This window comes from Podarcis melisellensis, assembly GCF_964234715.1.
Source record: "Podarcis melisellensis genome assembly, chromosome: 14".
Classification (NCBI taxonomy): Eukaryota; Metazoa; Chordata; class Lepidosauria; order Squamata; family Lacertidae; genus Podarcis; species Podarcis melisellensis.
Window position 1 is genome coordinate 17,131,959 of NC_138546.1, and position 27,791 is coordinate 17,159,749.

The window sequence follows — 27,791 nt, forward strand, 5'->3', positions numbered from 1 at the left end:
GGATTGATCATTAAATGGCTCCCCGCAACAGCCTCCTTTTAAGGACAGGTGAGAGAGTTGAGATTTGCTGCTGATATCATCTGTCTAGTGTGGCCTACATGACATGAGGAACATTCTGTTCAAGGAAGTGAGCAGAACATAAACTGTAGCAGAAAATTTACAGTAAAGGGATGTTAATGCCATTTTAATTGTTGGCAAGTTTCACTGTGTAAACTGTTTGGAGATTTATTTTTATTTTTTATTTTGCTGAAGATATAAATATTATAAACAACCAGAAACCATTCAGAAATGTGACCCACATAAACACTCACACAGAGGCCTCATTTACACCATACATCTAAAGAGGTTTAAACAATAATGGCTTCCCCCAAAGAATCCTGGGAGCTGTAGTTTGCTAAGGGTGCAGAGCTTTGTTGAAAAGGTAAAGGGACCCCTGACCATTAGGTCCAGTCGTGACCGACTCTGAGGTTGCGGAGCTCATCTTGGTTTATTGGCTGAGGGAGCTGGCATACAGCTTCCGGGTCATGTGGCCAGCATGACTAAGCCGCTTCTGGCAAACCAGAGCAGCACACAGAAACGCCGTTTACCTTCATGCCGGAGCGGTACCTATTTATCTGCTTGCACTTTGACGTTCTTTCGAACTGCTAGGTTGGCAGGAGCAGGGACTGAGCAACGGGAGCTCACCCCATCGCAGGGATTGGAACTGCCAACCTTCTGATCGGCAAGTCCTAGGCTTTGCCTATTCCATTATCAGAGCTACCATTCCCAGAATTCCCTGGGAAGAGGTCCTGGGTGCCTTAAATGTATGGTGTGAATGTGGCCAAAGTCTGATTTGATGCAGTCCACTGTACCACCCCATTTTACTTTCCACAGCGGTAGCTGTGCTAGTCTGCTGTAGCAAAACACACACACACACGAAAGAACCCAGCCCACACTCAGATCTCTGAGGCTGTGCCGTAATTTGTTCACCTTTCCTGCAGGACTCCTTGTTTTTACACACCTGTTATTCAACTAACATCCTTCAGTCACACTATCCTTCTCAACGAGAGATTAAAAGGCTGCAACGTTTGCTGTCATTAATTTGTCAATAGCAAGCTAGGACGGAGGTTTATTACACCAGATGTACAGTGTTGTGCAGTCCTACTCAGAAGCTTCACTGAGTGAGCTTATTATTATCATTATTACATATTTATTTCAGAAGGTGTATATATTGCTTGACTTACAAAAAAGGATGAAACAAAAAAATCATCAGTAAAAAAGTTATAAACTATTTAAAGCATTCAGATAATTAAAATCAACATAAACAATGCATTAAAACCTGTGTCAACATTCTACATGCCTGGATAGGCTTGCTTGAAAGAAATATGTTTTTATTAGGCTTCAAGAGAGAGAGAGAGAGAGAGAGAGAGAGAAGGAAGAGAAGGTTCCTTGATGTCAAGATGCAGGCAGTTCCAAAGTATATCACTTGGCACCTCTGCTGGAAGAAATCAAGTGGACACGTCTGAGGTAAAGCAATATCACAAGCGAGCTGATCCCAAGCTGTTAAGGGCTTTAAAGGTAAAGGGTCAAGGTACCCCTGATCATTAGGTCCAGTCGTGGCCGACTCTGGGGTTGTGGCACTCATCTCGCTTTATTGGCCGAGGGAGCCGGCGTCCAGCTTCTGGGTCATATGGCCAGCATGACTAAGCCGCTTCTGGCAAGCCAGAGCAGCGCATGGAAACACCGTTTACCTTCCCGCTGGAGTGGTACCTATTTATCTACTTGCACTTTGACGTGCTTTTGAACTGCTAGGTTGGAAGGAGCAGGGACTGAACAACGGGAGCTCACCCCGTCGTGGGGATTCGACCACCGACCTTCTGATTGGCAAGTCCTAAGCTCTGTGGTTTAACCCACAGCGCCACCGGCGCCCCTGTTAAGGGCTTTACATACTTATATATCAGTGGGGTTTTTTTACCCCAACGTGTATATAGAACGCACACTTACTAAATATCAACCTGAGGCGGCAAAAACTATGGATTATATCTAACGTTAGATCCATTAAAATTAGTGGACATGTCTTACTCAGGTCCACTGATTTCAATGTGTATAACCGACCTAGGCTACAACGCATTAATTCGAGTCTGCGACGATGGCGTAGGACTGCTTACGTAGCGCCACAGCCGATGCGGCATTTCGAAGCGGCGCTCCCTCTATTTGCGCCTGCGCCCCAACGCAACTCACGGCAAGGCATTCGAACCGTCAACCGCCCCCCAATTCGAATCTGCATCGCGGCTGGTCCAATGACCATCCCGCGGCCTCTGCAAACGCCGGCTTCCCGGTCCCTGCCCAACCACGTTCTTTGCTCCGCCCACTATCCAATCACAAGCCCGGATGGGTTTGAAAAAGAGGGCGCGCGGTTGCTAGGCGTGATGCACGGGGAGCGGGGGATTTAAAAGAAAGAAAGGAAAGGGCGGGGTTCGGACTCAGGTTTTGCGCTTTCACAGCCGATTGGTTAGTCCGTTCGTAGGCGGGGCGGGGCTTTAGGCTTGAAAGGAAGGCGCTTTCTTTTTGCTGAATTAGAGTTTGAGAGGGAAGGGGCGGGATTAATTGGGACTCCTCCCACTCGCCGTATTGGCGCTTACTACGAATTAGCTACTTGGCGGTAGATCCGCGCTACTCCGCGCTCCCCGAAGATACAGGCGTAGCAGCGGGAATGAAAGCGGGTGGTGAGTGCCCATCCCCGGGGCGTCAGGCCTGGGTAGCCTTTGCGGGTGGGTGGGTGTCTTTAAACGGGGGTGCTTCGTAGATCTGACTGAGCAAACCTGGATGTTCCCTCCATTTTGCTCCGGTGTAAATTGGGGTTTGGGGGTCCAACTAGTAACTAATAATTAATGAATTGGTCACAATCTCCGGGATTTATCCGTAGCCATTACCTGTGAGTTACTGAGCTAAAAGCCTGGTTACTAGTGCCAGGAAAGTAATGCCCCCTCTAGGCTGAAGGGGGCTTTCTCCTATGTAAGCGTTGAAAGAGGGGCAGCCCAAAATACTCCTACTAGGGAAGTAAATCCCTTTTAATCTAGTGGTCCGTAGTTCTTAGCAGGTTTAACATGGTCGTATGGTTTAAGGCTTCACTTCTATTCTTACGCAGGGCTGGATCAAGACAGCTATGCTTAAAATGGAGTCACTGAAATATATGACAGGATACTAGTTCCGGGCCTAATTAAGTCCTATTAATTTTAGAGCTTGATTAGCAGTTCAGTCCTTACTCGGAAATCCTGTTGCATAAGGGATCCAGCCCTTATTTAGAAGAAAATAAGCGAGGCTTGTTGTTGTTTAGTCGTTTAGTCGTGTCCGACTCTTCATGACCCCATGGACCAGAGCATGCCAGGCACTCCTGTCTTCCACTGCTTCCCACAGTTTGGTCAAACTCATGTTCGAGAACACTGTCCAACCATCTCGTCCTCTGTCGCCCCCTACTCCTTGTGCCCTCCATCTTTCCCAACATCAGGGTATTTTCCAGGGAGTCTTCTCTTCTCATGAGGTGGCCAAAGTATTGGAGCCTCACCTTCAGAATCTGTCCTTCCAGTGAGCACTCAGGGCTGATTTCCTTCAGAATGGAAGTGAGGCTTAGTTCCAAGTAATTGTCATTCCGGGTTCTAGCCAGCTCGCCCCCCCGTCCCATATATATGCATATTATATATGCCTGCCAATTTAGGACAACACTTCATGAATCTGAATTGGCTTCATTTATACTATACATTCTATTGAGACACCGGAAGTAATAGGCACATAAATTTTGGAATGATGGATAAAATATGAATGGGGTGGAAAGGTATCTAGGCTAATAGAAAGTGGGGACTGCTAGTTAACTGCTTATCTTAACCTCGCCTTCCATGTGTGAAAGAATTGTCCCCAAATGGCTTCTGTTTTGCTAGCTCAGCTAGTAAAAACTTCAAACTGCTTCAACAGTTCGCGCAGGCTGTGCGTTGCAAAGCAATTTGTTTTTAGGCAGTCTAAGTGGGACCTGCTTCACACGTTCAGGTTTCCTTCCCGACTTTTCTCTCCTGCTTTTGCCCAAAACAAAACGAAGCCGGGGTTTATTTTTTTTAAAAAATATAAATCTCAAGGAGAGGGCGCCCCGGTAATTTGGGCGGGTGGATTTAAAAAGGAAGCGGAGCCTATAGTGGGGCAGGAGTTGAATGCAGTGGCTGGGGATTGGCTTGAGGCTTTTTCATGTGAATGAAACACAATTGCAGAATATTTCGTGCTTGTTGCGGTCCCTTGGATCCCCCGCATCGGACCCAAAAGCAATGGGTAGATTTAAAAGCCAGGATTATTATTATTAGGAGGCAAAAGTGTTGGGGTAGGATATTCTGTCTGAAAAATGGTAATCGAAAAATGCCTGGGTTTTTTTAAAGCAAATTTAAAGAGAACTGTTCTAATTCTCTTGTGTTTTGTGGGTCAGAAGCACAACATTCTATTTTAATTGGGCAACAGTTTTTAGACTTCATAGACAAAAACAACAGATCAATTTTTGTACTGATATTTATGCAGGTTACATGAATAGCTTAAAACTGTTATCAAAAAGAAGAGGAAACTTCTATCAACAGCTTCCCTTAAAGTGGATTGTTTTTTTAAATCAATATTTTGCTTTTTGTATAAAAGCATATATCTATTAACTTCATACAGAATTAGGATAGTTTGGCAGGCAAAGTAACCACTTCTGCTTCTACAGGTGGGTGCTACATTTTGACTCCCAATGGCATAATTATGCCATTTTTCTTTATGTGCCATTCATACATTCTGCAACATTTTGAATTGCTTGTCTATGGTTATTTACGAAAGTAAGAAATGGCATTACAGTGTCATTCCATGTTTCAGATCCCATTGATTTAAATGGGATGGTGCAAGAGATGCTTGAAGTTGCAATCCTGTATGCACGTATTTATTACATTTATATCCCACCTTTTCTCCAAGGAAAGGGTGCGCAACCTGCAGCCCTCCAGATGTTTCTGGACTACAACTCCCACCAGCCCCAGCCAGCATAGCCAGTGATCAGGGGTGATGGGAGGTGTAATCCAATGACATCTGGAGGGCAGCAGGTTGTGCACCTCTGCTCCAGCGAGATCAAGCTGGTATGCCTGGTTCTCCCTCCCTCCATTTTATCCACATAGCAATTCTGTGAGGTCTCTTAGGCTAAGAAAAATCACCCAATGTGCTTCACGGCAGAGTGGGGACTAGGAACCCTTGACCCCCAGATATTAGTCCAACACTCTAACCACTACACCACACTATCTCTTAAACCTGGGAGTAACTTCCCTTGAACTCAATGTGGCTTAACTTCTGAGTGAACCTATATAAGACTGCACTGTAATTCTCTTGAGTTGATATCCTTTAAATGTGCAGCACATTCTTAAGCATGTGTGAATGGAGTGATCTACTCTACAAATCACCAGCCAAACAGTTTTGGGGATTACATGTTACTGATATCCCAGACTAAGAATACTGATCCTTATTTGTCCTAATATCTCACCCTAAACATTTCTACAGCCAGCTGAGCCGATGAAATATGTTGCATTATTAGTAGTAGTATTTCTATCCCACCTTTATTTACTGCTTTTATCAACTGGCACAGAGCTGGTGCTCAGTAGCTATTTATGATATTTTGAATCACTATCAGTTTGTACTTGGCTGTATCGTTTGCCACATAATTCTTTTGGTTTTTGCATTATTTATATGTTGTGCTTTAATAGGATTGCAGTGTTTGTAATTTTTAATACTGATGTTGCTGTTTTGAGCTTTGGGCTCAGCACTGTTGGAAAAGCTGAAAACAAATATTAAGTCATTAAACAAAAATCAAAACGTTTTCGCATACAAATCCTCCCAAACGTTTTGCCAAACATTAAGCTACATTATTAAAACAAGCAACAAACAATACTGGTATATAAAGAGCTGTTTAGCACCCTTCCCACAGGGTGGTTTATCATAAATGAACTTATGTGTGTAGAGTCCAGCTGGAACAAGCTGTGATGTGGTCTTTTCTGTCCTCCTTCTGCAGGAGAGCACAGAATGTACTGCCAGCCACAGACGTGCTGATTTTTATTCTGATGCATGCCTGTATGTTTGCACCTCTTGTCTGATGGAAACACCTTGCGCTTGCTTTAGTGACCCACTGCAGGTGCTCCAGGTGCTTCTCTGTCCCTTCGAAGCGAAGAATGAGGAAGAGACCCAGAGTCCTGACGCTGTTGTGCCTCCCGGAAGATGTTCTGTTTCATGTTCTTAAGGGGCTGCCTGCTGAAGACATCCTTTCCCTCCGAGCTGTAAGTTTAACCCCTGCAGGAATACTACCGTACTTTTCCATCTATTAGATGCCCCCATGTATAAGACACCCCACCCCCCATTTTGGGGGACCCAGTTTTAAGAAAATGAGGGGAGGTGGCCCAAAGTTGTTGAGCCTCTCCCGCCACACAGCTGTGGGCAGGAAACACTCCCAAGATCATTTCCTGCACGCAGGTAGAGAGTCTTTCCCTCGAGGGAAGTTGCACTCCAGCCAGTTGGCCAGAGGGCACCTTCCCCATGCCGCTGCACACAGGAAACGATCCAGGGAGTGCTTCCCATGCGCAGCATCATGGGGGGAGCTGCGCGCCGCCAGCCAGCGCACCCAGATCGCTCCCCGCTCGCAGCGGCATCTCCCTCCCGTGTCACTATCCATGTATTGGATGGCCCCAGTTTTTTGCCATGATTTTGTGTCAAGAAACCTCATCCAATACATGGAAAAATACTGTAGCATGGCTTTACAGAATCCTTCCAAGGCAGAATGTGATTAAAATATAATGCAGTCTAACAATAAAATCCTTAAAAGACAGGAAAAATGAATCCTAAATGTTCAGCCTGGAGCTGGGGAAGCCTGAGGATCTCCAGATATTGTTGGACTACAGCTCTCATTGTTCCAGACCATTGACCAAGCTGGCTGAAGCTGATGGGAGTTGGAGTAAAGCTTTTCCTCCTGTTCTCTTTCTACAACCAGACTAGTATGGGTGGAGGTTGTTCTCCAGATAATTTGGACCCAAGCCATTTGGGGCTTTTAACCTTTAAAACGAGCCCTTTAAGTTGGTTTAAGAAACCCACTGACAGCCAGTGCAGATGGTACACTATCAATGTTATATGATCTGGCCACCTGTTATTACTGACACTTGGGTATCTGCATGTTCCCCAAGTCAAGTTTCTGAACCGAATTTAAAGTCTGTTGTGGATTGCTCTGTCTTTTGGAGTCACAGCAAAGTTGAGTCCTCATATTAGGATTTTAACATCTGTTGGGGCTCTGGAGTTATGTAGTAGTTTTTTGGAAGCTGGAACGTCTTCAGCTTTCAGGGCTAGATTAGTTCATACTGTAAATTAAGTGTTAATGTTTTGTTTATTTGGTGGCGAGGGTCCTATGGGAATATGGTTAACAGCTCACCCTTCACAGGAAGTAACAGAGTTGGAGTGAGGGAGCAATTTTTGCCCACAGCATTGCATAGAGGAGGTTTGATTCCCCCTCCCTACATGCCACAGTCCTGATTGTCTGCCTTCTCCTTTACAGAAAAGACAAGCACATTTTAATGCATGCATTTCACACAGGGGTCGCCAGCCCTTTTAGACCCACAGGCATATTTGGATTTCTGAGTATGTGCACATGCAGCTTCCAGGAGATCCAGTAGAATTAATCTGAGCTTTGAAAAGCACATAGAGCTGGGAGAGGAAATGGGAAAGAGTGTCATTCTTCCAACTTCTTTTTAGTTTTATGAACCTTTCAAGGAAGAAAAAAGGTAACAGTCGTCACCACCTGGAGGGGTGCCAGGTAAAGACTTCAAGGGCACCATTGTGACAGCTCCTGATATATAATATCTAGCTTGGACCTCATTGCTTGAAATTGGAACGTGTAATGCTGCGCCACCGTCTTTGGGTTAATTGACGCTGAGCAGGGCCATTTTGAAACCCTTTGGTTTTAATTACCTGCTTGTCTCTCTTCTAGGTTCACTCTCATCTTAAGTACCTTGTAGATAACCATGCTAGTGTTTGGGCCTGTGCAAGTTTTCAGGATGTGTGGCCTTCTCCCAACAACTTGAAAATGTTTGAAAGGTAACTCCTACGAATTTTAGAAACCTCAAGATTAAGGAGAATTAGATGTTCAAAGATCAGACACTTACTATTTTCAGGAGGTGGTGGTCAACTATTCAGCCATGAACTGCACTATTTGAGAGCTCTGTGTGCTTGTCTGCCCTTTAAATCAGAGCCTTAAATTGAGATTTCTTTCTCTGGAAAAAGCAGATATTTCAGCTAATCCTTTTCGCAAACTGCTGGAGTAATGCAAGAAAAGGACCTGAGGAGTGGCACCCTCTGTGTGGAACTTCTTGCCTACCTATATTTTGGAGGCTATTATGTTTTGATGGACAAACACTGCTTTGTATTTCACTGCAAACAGCGTACTGGCATTTGTCCATAATACAAAAATGAATCAATCCATTCATTGGATTGATTCATTGGATACGCTGGTAAAATATGTACTATTGTCTTCAGAGATAGAGGGATTTCTCCTCGCCCCCTACAATGGGTAGAATCCATTTGTTCTTTGAGTGTCTAAGACAAAAGACACTGCATCCATCTCTTTGCAGTATAAATACAGTAAATATCTAGTACTTTCATGTTGTTTAATTGGAGGCTGGGGGTATCATCCTCTTACTGCAGAAGGTCTAATCTTTCTACCTGTATTTTGAGTTTACAGTGAGGAAACATGGAGAGTGCAGCCATACTAAAATCTGCCCCTGCTTTGTCTTATGGGCAGTGGTGATGTGTTGCAGGTTGGATGTCAGTTCACACACATACAAATCAAAGGAAGCTGTGTTGGGCCACATGGAGGAAAAATCCAAGACCTCAGTTGGACAGTACCTTTATTAGGACCAACCAAAATGTCATAAAATAGTGATCAGCCTTGATGTTAACACAAAGGAGGGGAAGACTGAGAACAGATACTTAGCTGGATGTTGTAGAGAGAAGGTGTGTATCAAAATAAAGGTGGCAGGCTTGACTGGTCTCTGCCAGGTGCTACTGGTCTCAGATGGACACATACGATTCTGGGTCAAAGAAGCAATGGGCAATCCCTGTCTTTCAAAACACAAATCCAACAGTTACTCAGATCTCTCACCAGGTTTTACTGAAACTCACTGTCTTCGTTAGGCAGAGAACAGAAGTTGGCACATAAAATGCATTCTCAGGAAGGTTATTTAGCAAGCAGTGGGATAATTGTATCACCAATTTCTGAATTGAATCTAAGCTGTGTTTGGTAAAATCCGGAATTTTCAGAAACCTGTATTTCCCCCCCAATAAAATTCTCTATATTTGTGCAGGGCTGCAGAAAAGGGTAACTTTGAATCTGCTGTGAAGCTGGGCATTGCCTACCTCTACAATGAAGGCTGTAAGTCATGGGTATACGTGGAAATGCATGCATGGAAAATATTTGGGAGTATGGTGTAACTGCCGCAGGAGGGGGAAGCCTACGCCCCTGCCCCCCCCCCCGGTTGTTGCTAGTGATGAGAGTTGGAATCCATCCTCTGGAGGGCCACAGGTTTCCCAACAATAAGCTAGAGGCTAAGAAGTTGGCAGTAGGGTTCTGTAGACTTGGCTATATATAGTCCTAAATGCTGGTCTTGCAATTTTCATATCAAGGGAACTTTCCCTTTCTGTACTGTGTTTGCTAAGAGTTGTTTGGACTTATACAATTTATGGCCACCAGCTTGGATGGTTTAAAAGTGGAGAGAGAAATTCATGGAGGCCAAGGCTATTGAAGGCTACTAGCCCCAACGGCTATGTTCTCCCTCCACTGTTGGAGGCATTGTGTCTCTGAATACCAGTTGCTGGGAACCAGGTGGGCAGAGTAGGGCTGGTCCACTCAGCTCCTGCTTTGGGGCTTTCCACAGGCGTCCGGTTTGCTGTAGTGTGAAGAGGCTTCTGGCCTTGATGGGCCATTGACCTGATCCAGCAGGGCTCTTCTTATGTTCTGAATGGCAGCAACACTTGAATAGGTGCCTCTCTTTCCATTGTGATGTTGCCTATTTGCATGGTGTGTTGGTCCTTTACGTGCACTGTTTTATGTACGGTAATTCCGTACATACGTACATGATTTAATTTGTATGCCACCTTTCCACAGTTCAGACCATGCTCAAGGCGGCTTACAACATGGAAAAGGCACATAACCACAGCATAACAAAAGCAGTCATACACAATCACAAGAATAATAAATTTTTATTTATACCCTGCCCTCCCCAGCCAAGACCAGGCTCAGGGCAGCTAACAACCAATAATAAAAACAAGTTGATTAAAATACAATTTAAAAGATTAAGATACAACATTAAAACAGTTAGGGAACAATCTCATCATAGGAGGAGAAAGGAAAAAGAAAAAGGGGGAGGGAATCAAACTGATTCTGAGCCAAAGGCCAGGCGGAACAACTCTGTCTTACAGGCCCTGCGGAAAGAGATCAGATCCCGCGGGGCCCTGGCCTCAAGAGACAGAGCATTCCACCAGGCCAGTGTTGGAATAAATACAACATTAAAAAATACACATCCAAACTGATTAATTTCCACATAAATCCCAACGAGATCTAAAATAAACATCCCCACCACAACAAAACACCCAGCCCAAGAGCCTGTTTAGCAGTCTCAGCTTTTGTACCTGGAGTCAGTCAGATCCTGCTCTCCCAGGCCAGGTAGAAAAAGGGTTGCAAGGATAGTAGGTCTTCCGACATTTACCGCCAGATTTTCAGCTTGCATAGAGACAGGAGTAGTAGTATAGAGAACCAAGCTTTGCTACAATTCCTGTTTCAAGAAAACTTTTTCCCTTTCTACTCCTTCAGTATCAGTCTCTGATGAGGGTCGTGCAGAAGTGAATGGGTTAAAAGCATCTCGCTTCTTCAGCCTGGCAGAACGTCTGAACACCTTCGCAGCCCCCTTTGTCTGGCTTTTCATTCGCCCACCTTGGTCTCTGAGTGGAAGCTGCTGTAAAGCTGTGGTCTACGAGAGCCTCAAAGCAGAGTGTCAGCAGCAAAAAGTAAACTGGCTTATTTTGTAGCTTTCAGACTTAGATCTCTCTTTCACCTAAGACTTACCTTAGACTTAAGCTTCTGTTGCAGAGGGAAAGATTAGTCATTCTAGCCAAAGACACAGCATCTTAATTTTCCTGAGTGCTTACTTTCTGAGGGTAGGTGGTGGAGTTTGCAAGCCATACAACAGAGCATCCTGAGAATATTATTTCCTTTTTTTTAAAAAAAAAAAGTCATGTTTCTAGCCACTATGAAAATGGCCTGTGAAAATCTGTAAAGCCTAGACAGGGCTCAGTTCAAATATCAGGAAGATATGCATCGTTGGTCCCCACTTTCCATTGGTAGCAGGAAAAAAGCAAACTAACTTGCAGTGCAATCCTGTATATCGTATTTTTTGCTCTATAGGACGCACCCGACCATAGAACACCTTGTTTTAGAGGGGGAGAAAAAGGGAAAGAAATTCTCCCCCTCTCTGCTCAGTGCCCCTTCAGCGAAGCGGCAGGAGAAACGGGGCCCCTTCCATTTCTCCTCCCGCTTCACTGAAGGGGCGCTGCGCAGCTCTCCCTCTCTGCTGAAGCCAGGAGAGTCTTGCTCCCCTGGCTTCAGCGAAAGGATTTATGCGGGAACTCGCGCTGCGCTCCAAAGGCTTCATGGACCGACCCCTCTTGATCTCCAGGCTTCAGCGAAAGCAATGCGAAGCCTCCGGAGCGCGGAGGGAGTGCTCCCTCTGCGCTTCAGAGGCTTCGCGTTGCTATCGCTGAAGCCAAGGAGCCTGCATTCGCTCCATAGGTCGCACACACATTTCCCCTTCATTTTTGGAGGGGGAAAAGTGCGTCCTATAGAGCGAAAAATACGGTACATCTACTTGGAGAAATAAGACACATGGATTTCAGTGGGGCTAACTCCCAGATAAGTGTGTATATGATTGCATCCTTAAACACTAGCTCTTCCTGCCCATGAACTGTGAACATGCCCCAGTTGCTGCTTCTCCAAATCCCCCCAGGTCCTGCAGTTCCTCTTTCTTTCCTGAGCCAGTTAATAGTTTCCTCTTAATGAAGTCTAGGCACCCCACTGATGCCATGAGGGGCCTCACCCGCTCCTTCCAATTTTCTTTGAGTTGCTCAGACTCTGCATTAGAACTTCTTAAGAACTGATCCTACGTGCTCCCTGAGCAGGCATGCTGTTCCCCTTCATCAGTGTTGGGAGTTTGTTGAACATATTGCAGCGGTGTTCAGAAATAGTCTGGTAAGACTGCTGGTTGAAAGGATAAATAAAACTCAAGGTTTATTACTCATGGCAAACAAAGCCATTTGTAATGGTTATGTGGGGTTGCTCGTGCGTAAGTTGCCGCCACTCCTGGCTAGGTGGCCTGGTTAAACCTTTCCTGGCTGGACAGCCCTTCACTTCGTGGCTGTTCAGTCACTAGCAGAATCCGTCAGTGGGCGTTTCTTAAACTTCTTCCAGCAAAGAAGCTCTTTGATGCCAAGTCGCCGCCTACTTTCCCTGCGCGGAAGTCTTCTGCGCAGGGTGGGTTTGGGCAGCAGAGGACCTGTGCTCTCCTCGCTGGTCTCCTGCGAAGAGTCCTGGAGCCTCCTCTCCGCTTCCCCCATCGGCCCCCCTCTATCCCTGGTGTAGCGCTGATTATCTTCCCCAGCCGGAGACCTGCCTCTCTCCTTGCTTGGCCCCTCTCCAGCATCGCTGTGGAGCCTCACCTCCTCCGCTAGTTGCGATGGCAGTTCCCTGACACCATTCTAAGTATACATTTTGCTTGTAGCTGATATGGAGCCAAGAAGGTAACACTACCACATGGTAGCTCACACTGAGTGAACTGGAGGAGGAAGAAGGAAGTAAAACCTGAAAGGAAGTGATCTGCTTCACCAACAAGTGGTTACTAAAAGAGTAGGAATTAGTAAGGGAAAAACCTGTTTTCTTTTTGCTGTCCCCCGCTAGTTCAGGTAACTTACTGCAAACATTGTTGCTTGATTCCGCAAAATAGCTCCTTGACTTAAGTGTATTTCTGGATTATTTATTTATTCCATGAAATTTATATGCCATTTGTTTGTAAAAATAAAAAAATAAAAACAGCCTCCAAGCGGTTTGCAAAAAGATAAAAAAAATTGCAACCATACTTAAAAACATACGAAAGTTAAAATGCTTAAACAAATCAAAATTACCTTAACTTTCTAAGCATTTGGGTAGGCTTGTGTAAAAAAGAATGTTTTTAGCAGGCACTGAAAAGAGTACATTGAAGCACCTGCTTGAGTTCAATAGGCAGGGAGTTCCCAAGTGCAAGTGCTGCCACCCTTAATGATATATTTCTTACAAATATGGGATGGGTGTGATGTGGCACCTGTAGTGGTGCCAGTTCCACCGATCAAGTGGTTGACTGGGCACATGTTGGGGTAAGGCGATCTGGTAGGCAAACTGATCTCATGTTGTTATGTTACAAAAGTGATGAGTTCAGGGATCCACCAGACTTTGGAAGTTTGAAGGAAAACTTATGTAGGGCAACTTTGAAGATGCTTGCTACTTGGCTTCTCTTTATAACAAATATACCCTTCTCCATTTCTTTTAGGCTCAGAGAGGATCAATTCTGTATTGCCTAGCTAAAGTCCTAAATCTCTTTGAGGTAAGTTCCCCACCCCCATTGTGACTGTCCTACCATGCCAAATTTACCAAATCCATTGTGGGACTTTGTATTTGCAACTACTCAAGCCATGTTAACAGAGTGTCTGTTGCTGTAGCCAGTTGAATCTGTATCTTATTCTTAAATGGTTTTGACTGGTTAAGTTTGTTTTCTTGGTAAACTGATATTTGTTTTTGTCATTTTAGGTGGACAGTGGGTGTGGTGGTGGGATATAAATGGGCTATGCAGCCGGAAATGAAAGTGTTGGTTCATGATATAAACCATGTTATGTTTACGCTTAGTAAGATCAAATATGAAAGATTAGAACAACCAATTTTGTCTTGTTCCAGACGGATTTTTTAGATATCTTTTCTACAGATAGGAAACACTTGCACAGATAATAAAGAGAGACAATCTTGCACAGTCTCTAAACATAAATGTACTTTTTTTTCTCTTCTTTTATGCTTCTGAGGCTACAATCTTAAACCCACTTGCCTGGGACTCAATGAGACTTCTAAGCAGGCACGTATAGGATCACGCTATTGAGTTAAAGCTTGCACAATGGTTTGGAAGACAGGAAGCAGGGGCTTCTTGCATTTCCTTGCATGCTGCTCACCAAATTATTTAGGCTGCAGTTTCCCCTGAACTGTAGGCTTCTCAGGTACTAGAATCATTAAACCTTGGAGGGGCTTGCAGCTGAGACCATTATAGAGAACACTGGATCTCAGTGGCTTTGTGTGCGGGCGTAACTGAATAGTTGGGGATAAATAAATGTCACCCTTATTCACAGGATGAAGAGAAAAGAAAAGAAGCTCTAGAAATGTTTGAGAACTCATCGAAGCAGGGATGCTTGCACAGCGCCTACCTCCTCTGGGAAAATAACAGAAAAGCTTCTGTGAGTATATATGACACTAATACTGGCAGGTAAACAAGGCTTGAAGAGCCAGGCAAAAGATGGTTGTCTTATAGTTGCTGGTAGGAGACAAAAAACTCTAGTCAGACAGCTGATGTTGAGAAGAATGGAATGAAGGCAGTAGCATGGCTTGGTGTAGGGATTTGGATGTTATTGGGTGCTTGGAAGAACTCTCCCTTCGAGAGCTGATGTGTACATTTGTGGGTGGCTGAGCCCGATGACAACCTTGATAGAATAAAAGTACATAATCATGCTCTATCTCCCAAGTAAATACTGTATCAGTGCTGAGAAACTGGTGTGTGTCTTTGGGAGTCCCAGTTTAATTCTGAACAGCGGCCCTCAAATTTGCAAGTACAGTGGTACCTCGGTTTTCGAACCTAATCCGTTCCAGAAGACTGTTCCGAGTTCCGAAACATTTGAAAACCGAAAACTCAATACGGAAGTCACGTGGCATGTTTGACTTCTGAGGCGTGTTCGAAAACCGAAGCATTTACTTCCGGGTTTACGGTGTTCGAAAACTGAAACGTTCATCAACGGAGATGTTCAAAAACCGAGGTACCACTGTATAGGAAGTATGAAAGGGAAGATAGTTTGTTAATAACACAAAGTATGCAGTATCTTACTTTGCTTCCATTCCTCCTTGTAGATGTCAGACCCTGGTAGATACCTTCAAAGCCTCAGGAAACTCAGGGATTATGCAGCCAAGGGCTCTTGGGAAGCCCAGGTAAGACTGTCACTCCTGAATCTTTGTTTTTCCCCACTTTGTCCAAGTGCTTTCAATGTCGAAGCAGAAGGTACCTGCTGAATACCTCTTGGCAGAGCATTCCACAATACTGGGTTGATAATATTAAATACTTTGTTTCTTATTTGCTGACACACGAGTCTCGCCAACGTGGGGAATAACACTTCTGCAGATGCCCTCTGTGACCTAGTTGGGATATAAGGGTTCAGGCAACACTTGAGGTTCAGGTGGTCCCATAATTTATTTTCATTATGAACAGTTAATACTGATTCTAATGTGGCCACACTTTACTTAAAACCCTTTCCCCCTCAGGGCGGATTCGAGATGTGATTGTGCCTGTGGCATGGTGCTGCTCAGTGGGATCCCAAGCCAATGAGCTTACCTGGCACCATTGACTGGGTGGGAGAAGTTTTCTGCTGTTTTAATTTCCCGCGGTGCTTGTAGTGATGCTATACTGTGTACTTTGGTGGTTTTTTAAATGGTGCCTGCAGATGGCAGAATGAATGGAAGAACCAAAGCAGGCATTATTAGTTATTGTGGGTCCCCTTAGGACAGGTTATTGTTCCCAGGCCTGCTTTCCCCGAAATATTGAAGATGGTGTCATTAAAATAAGCCAAGTGCATCAACTATTACTTGGATTATTGGTGTCTCAGAAAAAGCAGAATTAGCTCTTTCTGGAGATGAGTTCTTTTCCCTCTTGATTTGTGTCCTTTTTCTCTCTGTTACACAGATTGCTCTAGCCAAAGCTTGTGGGAATGGAAACCAACTAGGGCTGGAAACAAAAGCCTCTAATGAGATGGTGTCTCAGCTCTTCCAGGCCTCCCTCCCTCTCAGCAAGCAGAGCATCTTCACGGTTCAGAAGGGAATGAATGAGACAATGAGGTAGAGTCATAGGACAGGCTGGGTGGCTTGAAGGAAGGAGGGAATTGTTTGCTGAGGCAGAAAAGGCTGCTTGCTAAGTTGCTTTTGCCAGATGCTTTTCTATTAGAGCATGCTGTGCAGAATGCTAGGTTGCTACAGGGTGGATTTTCTTTTTGGGAATTTAATTGCTCTTTTTGGGGGGTGGAAGCACTGCCACCTACAGGAAAAAACACATATGTGCACAAATATATAATTTTTAAAAAACTAGTAGATATTGAAAGATATTTTAAACTGCTAAGGAGCTGAGTTTACTTCTGTCTGGTTCAACTATGTGTTATACTCGGTGTAAGGAAAGTCGTAAGCTATCTCCCCCTCCCATTATTTCTGCCCACTACTTTAATGTGTTTACATCAACTGATTAGCTAGAGTGGGTGTGGGGAACCTCTGGCCCTCCAGATATTACAACAACTCCCAACATCCCTCACCATTAGCCATGCCATGCTTGCTGGAGTTGTAGTTGAGCAACATCTAGGGTGCCAGTGGTTCCCCACCCCTGAGCTACAGTGATCTGCTTTTAAAAGATAATTATTTACAATATAGCATTTAAGCTCTCCAGTTAGTGGCGGTTTGGACCATGCCAATCTGGCATTGTTTTGCTTCCCCCCCCATCCCACAACAACACTCTAAATGGCAAAAAGCACTCATAGATTTGATTGAAAACTTACTGGCCAGTAAAAAACTTCTCCAAGCCTTAATATGGATGTGCTTCATTCTCTTGTTAGCATTGCATTAAAATGTGGCTTCATTCGAGGATCCCAGCATGTTCAATTTTTAGTTTCAATTATTTGTAATGAAAGAACGTTGTGTTTATATCCTAGTTATTTCCATGTGTTTTATTCATCTTGTTTTCTCTTCTGTTGTATGTTGCTCCCAGCTCCTCTTGAAGGAACAGCAACTCACACATGTAGTTGTAGTTGAATGAAGTTGATAATGCAGCTATAGCCTGCTTGCTTTTAAATGGCTGCTCCTATTGTTTAGGTACATTCTGATTGACTGGCTAGTAGAAGTGGCCACCATGAAGGATTTCTCAAGCCTCTGTCTCCATATGACAGTGGGGTGTGTGGACCGGTACTTGAAAATAAGACCTGTATCCCGGGCTTGTCTTCAGCTTTTGGGGATCGCTTGCATGGTTATTTGTACACGGTGAGTAACTTGACTATTGGCAGTAGTGATGGCTGGGCTCTTCTTAATGAGGATTGTACCTACAGGACAAAATTATGGTCTGCAAAGTTGTTCTGAAAGTTGTAGCAGTACTAGCTAACAGGGTGGATTTGATTTAAATCAAATCAATTTAAATCACGATTTAAATCACTAGTCAGTAAGATTTGATTTAAATCTTTTTTTTTCCCAGAAAGACTCATTCTTGCTGGTATAATCTTAATATTTACAACCAGATGAAGGTTTCATTTTTGGAATAATCAAATTTCAGAGTAGTTTTTACAGTTATATCAAATTACTGATTTGGTTATACTATTATAAATACATAGACAGATAATTATGGAAATATTGTGAGGTTTAATAAGCTAACTTTATATTTGGACAACTTTTCTGCTGTACTTTATTGGAAGGAGAAAAAAATCATTTCCTTAATAACAATTTATTTAACTAAAGTAATAACATTATAGCATATGTATCCATGTTTGTTAACTGATGTGGTTAAACATTTTTTTAAAAAAAACTTAGACTGAGTTTTAGCAGACATGAAATACTTAAAACAAATCCTTATTTCCTGATAAATAGTCTTTGGGCTATAATGCAACTTAAATAGAAAACTATCTTTAGAAATATTTTTCCTCCAAAAGTATTTTATTTTAAAAATCGAATTTAAAACAAACAAAAAAATCAATTTTATTTTTTTAAAATCATTGATTTTTATCCACCCTGCTAGCCACAGGGCACTTTTAAAATGTTGTTTTTTTAATAACAAAGGAAAAGTGACTTCATCTTCTATCAGAGCTGGATGCGATTTGCAGGCATGGTCACTCCTTCTGAATATATGGAACCTGCTCAATTTCACAATGACGGCTGCTGTTGTTCTCCTACAGGGCAGACCACATTGGGGATGGGTACAATGGAACCATAAGGTGGGGCAGCATGGGTCCTCAGGAAAGACTGGGGTGTAGAAAATGTCACACCTGCAAGCACCTGTTGCCCCAAGGGTCATGGGTGAGGTGCTGTCCCTAACTGATTTTGGGAGATACGGTGGGGATCTCAAATTAACTGATTGGAGTGCCCTGGAAAAATAATGATTAATTATTTTTGTGATTAATAGTTAGAACTGTCCTCCCTTCTTGAGCTATTATCGTTTCCTTAGTCTGCTTGGTTTAGTTTCTCAGTGTGGGGGAAACAATTACTGTGTATTGTTGTTTAGGGCAGCCAAGGCTACTTTGCCCCTCAGAAGTTTAGGAAATCCTTGATCCACCTTGGCATGCCTTGTCAACAGTGTGATCTGACTCAGAAACCTGAGAAACTACCCTGATTTGCCTTGTAATTTGGAGACCACACAGAGCTGGTGCCCACTGCTGGTATTTTGCATTCCTGCTTTGAGATTAAAAGTATTTCTTCACGTTTCCCAGATGCTCTCCAGTGTAACCTTACAAATCAGTCCAGCAGATCAGCTTCTACCAGTTTAACTGCTTCTTTAAATAATGTGTGTACACACACAGAAAGAGACTTGTCCATTCTATCTGGCGTTGGATGAGTAAACAGATCCACTATGTGTTTGGGCCTTGGTGATAATCCATCTTTTGTTACAGTTTTATCAGCAAAGAGATTCTGACAATACGGGAAGCTGTTTGGTTAACAGACAACACATACAAATATGAAGATCTTGTCAGGATGATGGGGGAGATCATTTCTGCCCTGGAAGGAAAGATAAAGGTAAGCTTGTAGAGATGGTGAAAACCTTTATAATCTAGCTGCCATTAATGCAATACTGACTAAATAAATGCTGGTCTGCTTTTTACCTTGCCTTTTCCATGAACTACCTTGCAAATTAGGGGATATTCCTCTTGTAATTCTGTATTGCTCCTGGCTTCCTCTTACCTGATATATTCCTGATGGTGATGAAGATGAATAGTTAGATTATCTGTACTTTTGGAAAGCAGATTATCTTGCGGGGTTGAGAGACCACTCGTTCAGCTCACTCATACTGCCCTGTAATTTGAGGGGAGGGACTGAACAAGTCTGAGGTCTGCTCACAAGTTCTCTTGTGGACTGAAATATTGCCTCCTAAGTTTTGGAGAGAACTTCATCTGCTTGGATGGAGCATTCTCAGTGTTTGTGCCCATGTCCTGAACACTCTTCTGAGGGAGACCTGCTTAGTCCCCTTCCTGGTAGCCTTCTCTTGGCTGGTGAAAGCTTTGCTTAGATAGGCCTTTGGCCTCCTGAACTAAGAGTTCATAATTAATAGTTGGCTATTTTTCCATTCTTCCCTTCTATCTGTTTTGGTACCTGCACTCACACCAATGTGCTCTGGCATATATTTTGGGAATAGTTAGTGTTCATAATGATCCCTTATCTTAGCATAAAACGGTGCTGGATCAAGAGCCTTGATTTGGGGTGAGTGATTGTCTTCCAGCTGACTTTCAACTCTTGATGTACATCTTGGAATGTATAAAGATATGGCAGTGAGTTGATTTATGGTTTATTGTACACATATGTATACCTGAGTCTTCAATGGAAGGTGTAGAACATCATATCCCAAGAGTCTCTCATTGCCCCTCTGCTAGCTTCAGCAATCTTGGTTGAAAGCAGCAGTCAGTCATGGCTACCAGTCTCTCAGTGCAGCCTCATCCAGCTAGCACTGCATGGAATTCTGCCTACTTCCTCCTCCTTGTTCCCAGTACACCTTTAGATTTCAAAAAGGACACATTTTTCTGTGACATCATGCACCCTTCATCGCCTTGCCAGCCTGCCAGTTCCGCCTCTATCCACTCTTTGGGGAGAACAGTTCTTTTGCGTTGCCAATGCCCCTTAATGGCTAGGTACTTAGGTAGCCCAGCCATGCTGGTTTATATAAGCTAACCATGAATTCTTTGTCTGGCACAGTTCTGCAGCTTGTATTTTCCCATCGTACCCTAAATATTATTTAAATACTACCATTTATTAGTTTCTAATATTCACTAACAGACTCTGGTACCCACAACTCTGGTAACAAAAACCGAGTAACCCTCACCTCAAAAATGGGATAGAAATGTAAATAATAAAATGCATGTGGCTTTAATAAGAAGTTTGTTTGCATTGAATAGCAAACCTTTAGCAAAGAGGGTGTTCCTGGAACAGTACACCGTGTTGCATAGTTCCTGTGTATGTCGGCCTTAAGTAACCTCTTCTATCTGCCACTTTTTAAAAGATACCTACTATTCTGGACTACAAGGAAGTGCTGCTGAACATAATCCCATTGGAAAGAAGAACTGTGCATCTCTACAGCTTCATTTGTGAACTTTCACTCTTAAATACAGGCCTTTGCATATACTCTCCTGCCCGTTTGTCTGCAGCGGCCTTGTTGCTGGCCAAAGTATTGCACAAGCAAGGTAACAATTTTCCTGCTGAATTAATTCGGGCATCTTTTGGGGAACAATATCCAGCAAAATAGTCCCATTTTAGCTCTTGTCTGGTTCTCCTGCTGTAGGGGTTGAACTGATTGCAAGGAGGACAGGGAGAGCTTCAGTTTCAAGAGGTGGAGGCTTCTTAGGATCTGGGTGAACAGTTTTCAGTCGAAGAGCTCAGGCAGTGGCCATTGGAGAACTTGGGAGCATAACTGGTTGTCACTATGTTGAATGCTTTCATTTGAGAGTTTAGTAAAATTACACACTGTGTTAGAGACCAGTGAGCAATATTGGTTATTTTGTTCATGTCTTTTCTCTCTCTCTCTCTCCAGCTCATCCTTGGACAAGCCAGTTATGTGAAGCCACAGGGTTTTCCCTTGAAGAACTGATACCCTGTGCACTGAATATCCACAAAAAATGGTAAAAAAATGGGGTAGCAATATACCGTGGGGGGGAGCCATAATAGCTTAGTCTTCCCAGCTGTTGCAAAATACTCCTTGGCATGCTTGGAACATGCAGCTTCAATAATATTCGAACTTCCTACAGACAGCATCTGAAGTAATGAGTTGGTCTGATTGCCAGCTCAAGAGTGTGCTTTTCTTGGGGCACTTAAGAAGTGTGTATAGTGTTCACAGCTGAGAAAGTTTTATCCTCAGCCTGGCCCACCCAGGCCACAAAAGCATCTTCTGCTCTCCTAGATTTGCATAGGATATGAACGACTCCTTACTGCAGGCTTGTACAGTACTTCGTCAAGAAGGGAATGAAGCAGATAGTAAAGGGTTAACTCCTCATTCCCCTCTGTTTCCTCCTGCACCAGCTGATGCCTCCTCTCTCATCACATCCTCAGCTGTGTCAACAACATACATTTTAGTCTTCCACTTAGGAGGGAGGGACTGGAGCCCAGAGGTTAAGGTACATGTTTTTGCATGCAGAAAGGTGTCCAGATTTCCTCTTTGGCTTCTCTGATTAGAAGTACCTGAAGCTGGTCTGTATTCCTGAAGTGGAGGGCAAGTGCAAGCTGCAGGTGGATGGCTCAGGTGTAAAAACAGGCTGGTTTGCAGGAAAGGGGGAGTAGCTAATTGCTTAAGCAAGCACAAGGCTCAAAATCAGGGTTTAGAAAATGTTGCACGCAGACAGATCCATAATAATAGCATTGCTATCATAATTATTTGCATCTTTCAGTTTATTACCCACTGTTCACCAGCAGCTCCCATGGTGTGTTGCAAAAAATGGAAATAATGCTAATCAGGCTGAAACCAATGCTTTCTGTCGAAGGAAAGCCATAGATATTTCTTCTAATTACCCTCCGTAGGCTCTGCTTAAGTCTTTTTGCTGCCAATGTGGGTGCTGGAAAGCTCTCCCAGAAGACAAGTTGGGTTGCTGACACTTCCTATTTCCAGTGCCCACAGAATAAAATATAAAATGGTGATCTGGGAGCAAGGCTGTCAGTAGTACAATTGGAGTCTGAAGCCAGGTTTGGAAACCTAAAGGGAAACTTCAGCAGCCATTGGTTCTGTCTTATGCTTGGTGGTTCTGTTAAATTTATCCAGTGACTCTAAACAAGGGGTGTACTTACAATCTCTCCCTCTGTCTCCCAGTTTCCATGAGGATGTCCCAAAAGATTATAGGCAGGTGTCCCTTACTGCTGTGAAACAACGATTTGAAGATGAGCGCTATGAAGAAATTGGCAAAGAAGAGGTACTGCTTTTGAGGGGAAAGAGAAAGGGAGTCCCAGTGTATCTGAACTCTCCAGGACTGCATTTTATAGGATTATACTGTAAATCTATAAGGAAATGGAGCACAGTAAAATGTGTTGGATGGGCAGCACCAAGTCTGGTGGAGTCATAGGCTGCCCACCTTCTGGAGTGGAACCCCTTGGTGACAAAGCAGATCTTCTGGGGACATGTTCTATGCAAATTTGTGTTGGAAACTTTCTGATGTGATGTGCTAGCGAGTGATCTAGTTCAGCATGCTTATTTTACTAGCCTTTAGCAGGCAAAGTTAAAAACGATTAAGCTGGCAAACTTTCCCTAATACTGTGTTTGTAGTTAGCATCCATTTATTCATTGTTACTAATAAACTTATAAAATGGATTCCCCCCCCCCCATGGAAAAATCACTGGAAAATATTCTTCCCATCACTTCCCATTACCAAAGCAGAAATGGAGAAGTTGCTTCTTGCTGGACAGGGAACTAGGAAAAAACCCTTCTCTGGTTGGCAGCCATTATATGCAGCAAGGAAAGCACTTTTGCTGACAGCCACTGTTTTAATACTCCCACAATGCCTCTGGACGTCCTTGGAGTGATGCTGTGCTGGGGCCCTGGAGACACTGTGGAGAATTAAAATGGTGTGTTCTTATTGGTGGCTGATCGTTGAGTTCATAACCATTTAAAAATATAGTTGATCTGCAAGTTTCTAAAACCTCTATATTAGTGTAGATAAAGTGTTAGATTACGAGTGTTCTGATCTCCATTCAAGCCATGAAACTCACTGGGTGACTGTAGGCCAGTCACTGACTGGCAGACTAACCTACACCACAGGATTGTTGTGAGGAATAAAATGGGAAGAGAACTGTATATCTTTTCCTAGGAGGAAAAACGTGATGTCCGCATAATGATAAATAACTTTACATTTCCTTCAGTAAGCCATCTAACATTGAAGAACTTAATAAAAACTACCATTCACCAATAAAAAGCAATGCCATTTTTTAACATTTTCCTTTTACAGACCTGATCCAAAGTAGGTTCACTGGAAACCTGCCCTTAACTTGCAGACTCGCTGATTAAAACTAGCCCGTGCCAATTTCCATCCACAAAACCTCTTGTCGAACTTATTATAGCCTTATTCCTATCTATATCTGTGTGGAACTAAGCGCAGTTGAGTTCAATGGATTTACTTTCAAGTAAAGATGTGCAAGATTGCACTTGTAACTAGTACTTTAGAGAAGAGTGGTATGGGGTTTCTTTGCTTTTGTTTTGTTGGGGAGGGTGACTAGGGCAAAATCCAGAAAACTACTATGGCATCAGTGGATGAGTTTTAAGGGCTTGTGTGACTGTAGCTATGTTGTCTCACTGAGCTCACTTGTCTTAGGTGATGAATTACAGCCAGCTCTGCTCGCTGCTAGGAGTGAAACATGAAGATCCAGAGCCCGACTCCTTGTACATGAACACAGTGGAAACATTTCTCACTTCTCCATCGGGAAAGAGAACTAAAAGGCAAGTCTGGTCCCTCTGTTTTACCTGGGTGGGATGGGGTATTCACTGACTACTAGACAAGTCCTCTGGCATTCGTAACCTTGTACAAACTGGAGTATTGGCTTCTACCACCCCTAGCATGGATCTCAGCTGCTACTCTGCATTGCTCATCTATTGGGTGGAGAGCATGCGGCCCTCCAGATGTTGCTAGGACTCCACCTAACTCAATATGTCTACACCGACTGGCAGAAGCTCCTCTGGGAGTTAAAACCAAGGGGCTTTTTTCAGCCCTTCCTAGAGTTGCAGTCCAAAGCCATGTGGTCTACCACTGTGTTAACTGTACTGCCCTCTTGCAAGCCATCAGTGCTGGGCAGCTCAGCAAACAGTTGAAAATGGAATCTTCCTAGCTTTCCAGGTCCAGCCAAGAAAAGGTTCCATGTGTCAAATAACTAGCTGGCTATAGATAGTGCTCAAAATGGGTGGTGGTGGTGGTGGTGGTTTTGTTTACTATTAGACTAGGCTTGGTTGTGCTTAATGGAAAGGACTGGAATGGTTTTATGATTGCTTGAAAAGAAGTAGGGTAGCATAACACTCAACTTTGAGCACTGACTGTGGAAAAGCTGATCCAAGGCCCCATTTTCTCTCCCCCTTTTGACAGTATTTTATTAATGGTCATAGATACTCTTTCCACAGGAGAAGAGAAGACAGCATCCAGGAAGACAGGGGAAGCTTTGTAACGACACCAACAGCTGAACTGTCCAACCAGGAGGAGAGCCTTCTAGACAACTTCCTGGACTGGAGCTTAGATTCTTGCTCTGGCTATGAAGGAGATCAAGAAAGTGAAGGAGAGAAGGAGGGAGATGGTAAGGTTTTTTGGGGGGAGGGTGTGTGTCATATGGGGGTATTACCACCTGGCATTTGGGGTGGGTGGGGGTTGAATTTAGGGCACACAATCAAGCAGTAGAATAATAATACAGTACTTGAGACTGAATGTTTGAATGCTTCACTTCAGAAACAAAATCTTGCTCAACATAGAAAACTGGCATATTGGTTGAAAAGCATTTAGCTATGCTAAGCTAATTTCATGTGTGAGAAGAGGGGTTTTTTAGGGGGTTATCAAAGCTAAACATTAGCATCTTACTGTAAGAGGGTAAACTTTGACAGAATTAAAGCACAAAAAGTGGGCACTTAAAGTGCACTACAAGATTAGTCTTGATTTTTTTCAGTAAGGTTTATTCAACCAACTTTTCTGTATAGTTACAGCTCCAAGCGGAGTTCTGGATGTAACTGTGGTCTGTACAGGCCCCGAAGAACACTGCTATGGCTGTTGTGAAGACTCCAGTGATGAAGAGAGCATTGCCAAAGAGGGATCTACATTTGACCTAAATAATTATGACCCACCAGGTGCTGGGAAGGGATGGCTAATGCACCACAGCCAACCAAAGGGCACCACTGAAGCCAGCTCTGGCTATTCTTCTGTCAACAGTACCAGCCCTACTTCCACTATAGATTGCAACTTTGGAGCATCTCCAAAAGCTACCTCAGTGCAGCCTCTGGGCCCTGCCAAGAACAAAGGTGGATCTCCTCATGACTCAAAATTATGTTTACACTCCAGCAGAAGGCAAGCAAAACGGAAAAATGTGGCTGAGTACAATGAAGAAGAAAAGATGAACTTGGGCTTCTTAAGCCTCTGATGTCCTGGTGCTGTTTACTTTAACAACAAACAGGTGCAAACATGGTTGAAGGCTGCACTGTACACGGTGGCTCATGAGGTGCATTGCCTTGGTCTTGCTGAATGTTTACCTAAAGAATTTCCCTAAAGACTTGTTGCTGTTGTCTTCCCCACATATTATCCTGTGGCCAAAACAAGATTCAGGCACTAGCAGGCATAATTGTGGCATTTCCCCTGCAGAATATGGCCCGCAAAAAGTCTTCCTTTCCCCTCTTCCCTTCTGTTCCATGTAAACTATGTCTGCCCATGACATGATCAAGCATTCTTTACTAAGGTTTAGTGTCATTCTTGGCTCTTCTCTAATGCCTTTCTTCAGTATCCCAAGAGGTGGATACTTCCCTGTTAGTGGTGTTGAGCTTGGCCCATCTGAAGCCTTTGTTGCCTGTGAAGTATTTGGTCTGACAGCGGAGATCTGCACTGCCTCTTCATTGCTTCTGCTACTTCAAAGCAGCTGCATCTACTGTGGTTTACTAAGAAGCAAAGTGACCCTGTTTACCAATGAATTGTTTTAAGGCTGGGGGCTATTTTTGCCCTTCTGTGCATATTAAGCAATATAGTGGCTTTTGTGAGCTAGCGGCAAACAGCTACCTGTGGGAGATGTAATATGTTCTAATAATTTGGTTAAGTGTCCTATATTTTTTATTTTTCTCTTTATTTTCCTCTCAATATTCTTTCTCCTTTCCCTTTTTTCTGTTATCTGCTTCTTTATACTAGGCCCCTTTGATTACTAAATTGTTAAGGTTCTACCTCTGCTCTAATTGCAGTGGTGCTTGAAAAATTATTGCTACACAGAAGTTTGATGATGGAAATTAATTTTACTTGAATTAACTGTTACCACTTCAGTTGTCCCATTGTCCGTAAAAGCTCATTTGTTTCATGGGATCTATGGATTGAACCACCCGTCTTACAAAGCTGATCACACTAAAAGTCTGAAGCCAATAGCTTGGACATGTGGACTTGAATGTTCTTCCATTAGACTGAACCACCTCCATGTGCAAAACTTTGAAATGGTGCCTGCAACCCTCTGCGACAATTGTACTGGTATTAAGGATTTTGAACAGAGACGCAAAATAAGGTTTGGCTTCCTTCTTTCAATTATGCCTCCTTAGAATGTATACCCAGGTACAAAACTTGTGTGTTTGGAATTAACTACATGAATCTGAAAAACACTGGACAGGCTTAAATGATTTCTTTCTTTTTTCTTTCTTTCTTCAGAAGGTAATGTCAATGACAGTTCATGTTGGCTAGTGATGTTTTTTTATAAAAAACAATTTTTTAAAAATATAACAGACTCCTGACTTTATTCAGTGGACAGAGAGTTCTCTGAGGTGTTTAATAAAAACTACAAGAGGATCTCCATAGATGAGACTGTCTTATCACTGGCAAAGGAGAAGCTACTGTATATGATAAATTTGCTCATTGATAACAAGGAGACACAGGACACATTTATTTACTTAGTAAGGTTTGTTAGCTGCCCATCAGAATTTAGTATCTTAAGGTATGCTGCATCTGATAAAATCAGTTTAAAAACTAGAAGAAATTACCTGCACAGAAGCTGCTTAGCACAAGGTATGTTTTGAGTACCAGAAGTGATCATTGTTCAAAGTCCTTCTATACCCAAATCCATTCCTGGTTGCCCCAAGCTTTGTTATTTCAGCAACTTGATTTGGGGGGGCGGGCATGGGGATTTTGTTGCTAAACTGCCATCAAAATCTGGGGTATTTTGCTGATCCACCAGCAAATCTCCCAGAGATGTACGACTCCAGATCTGCCCACTTGACTTAGGCTGTGGTTTTGGTGAGAGTGAAGGATCACATTACAGAATTCTCTTAAGGTGGTACCCGTCTCCCCACTTTTAAAGTAAAATATTAGAACATATTTGTCCCCAGTGGTGGGGGTATCTATTTTCACATGTGGGTTGTAGGTTACTTGGGTGGCTATTTTCAGGGAGGAATTATTACCAAACAATCACTTTTCAGTACTTCAGCAGACTTGCTCTTGGTATTTGATGGGGAAACGACAGGTATGTTACACAAAGATTGATTGACTTTTCTGCA

At 43.3% G+C, this 27,791-nt stretch overlaps 1 protein-coding gene across 2 annotated transcripts; it reads left to right on the forward strand.

The window, feature by feature from the left end:
- Positions 1-2,520: 2,520 nt before the first annotated feature.
- CCNF (cyclin F) lies at positions 2,521-27,021 on the forward strand. Of its 2 annotated transcripts, XM_081887989.1 has the most exons (18): positions 2,521-2,705; positions 4,534-4,714; positions 6,145-6,299; positions 7,994-8,100; positions 9,366-9,433; positions 10,871-11,064; positions 13,632-13,685; positions 14,473-14,577; positions 15,242-15,319; positions 16,068-16,219; positions 17,237-17,401; positions 19,015-19,138; positions 20,613-20,793; positions 21,141-21,228; positions 22,407-22,506; positions 23,899-24,023; positions 24,696-24,865; positions 25,260-27,021. In XM_081887989.1, the coding sequence occupies exons 3-18, from the start codon at positions 6,195-6,197 to the stop codon at positions 25,694-25,696; spliced, it is 2,253 nt and encodes a 750-aa protein (XP_081744115.1). In that variant the 5' UTR covers positions 2,521-2,705; positions 4,534-4,714; positions 6,145-6,194; the 3' UTR covers positions 25,697-27,021. The 2 variants fall into 2 exon arrangements, with proteins under 2 accessions (XP_081744115.1, XP_081744114.1); XM_081887988.1 differs by lacking the exon at positions 4,534-4,714.
- Positions 27,022-27,791: the final 770 nt, after the last annotated feature.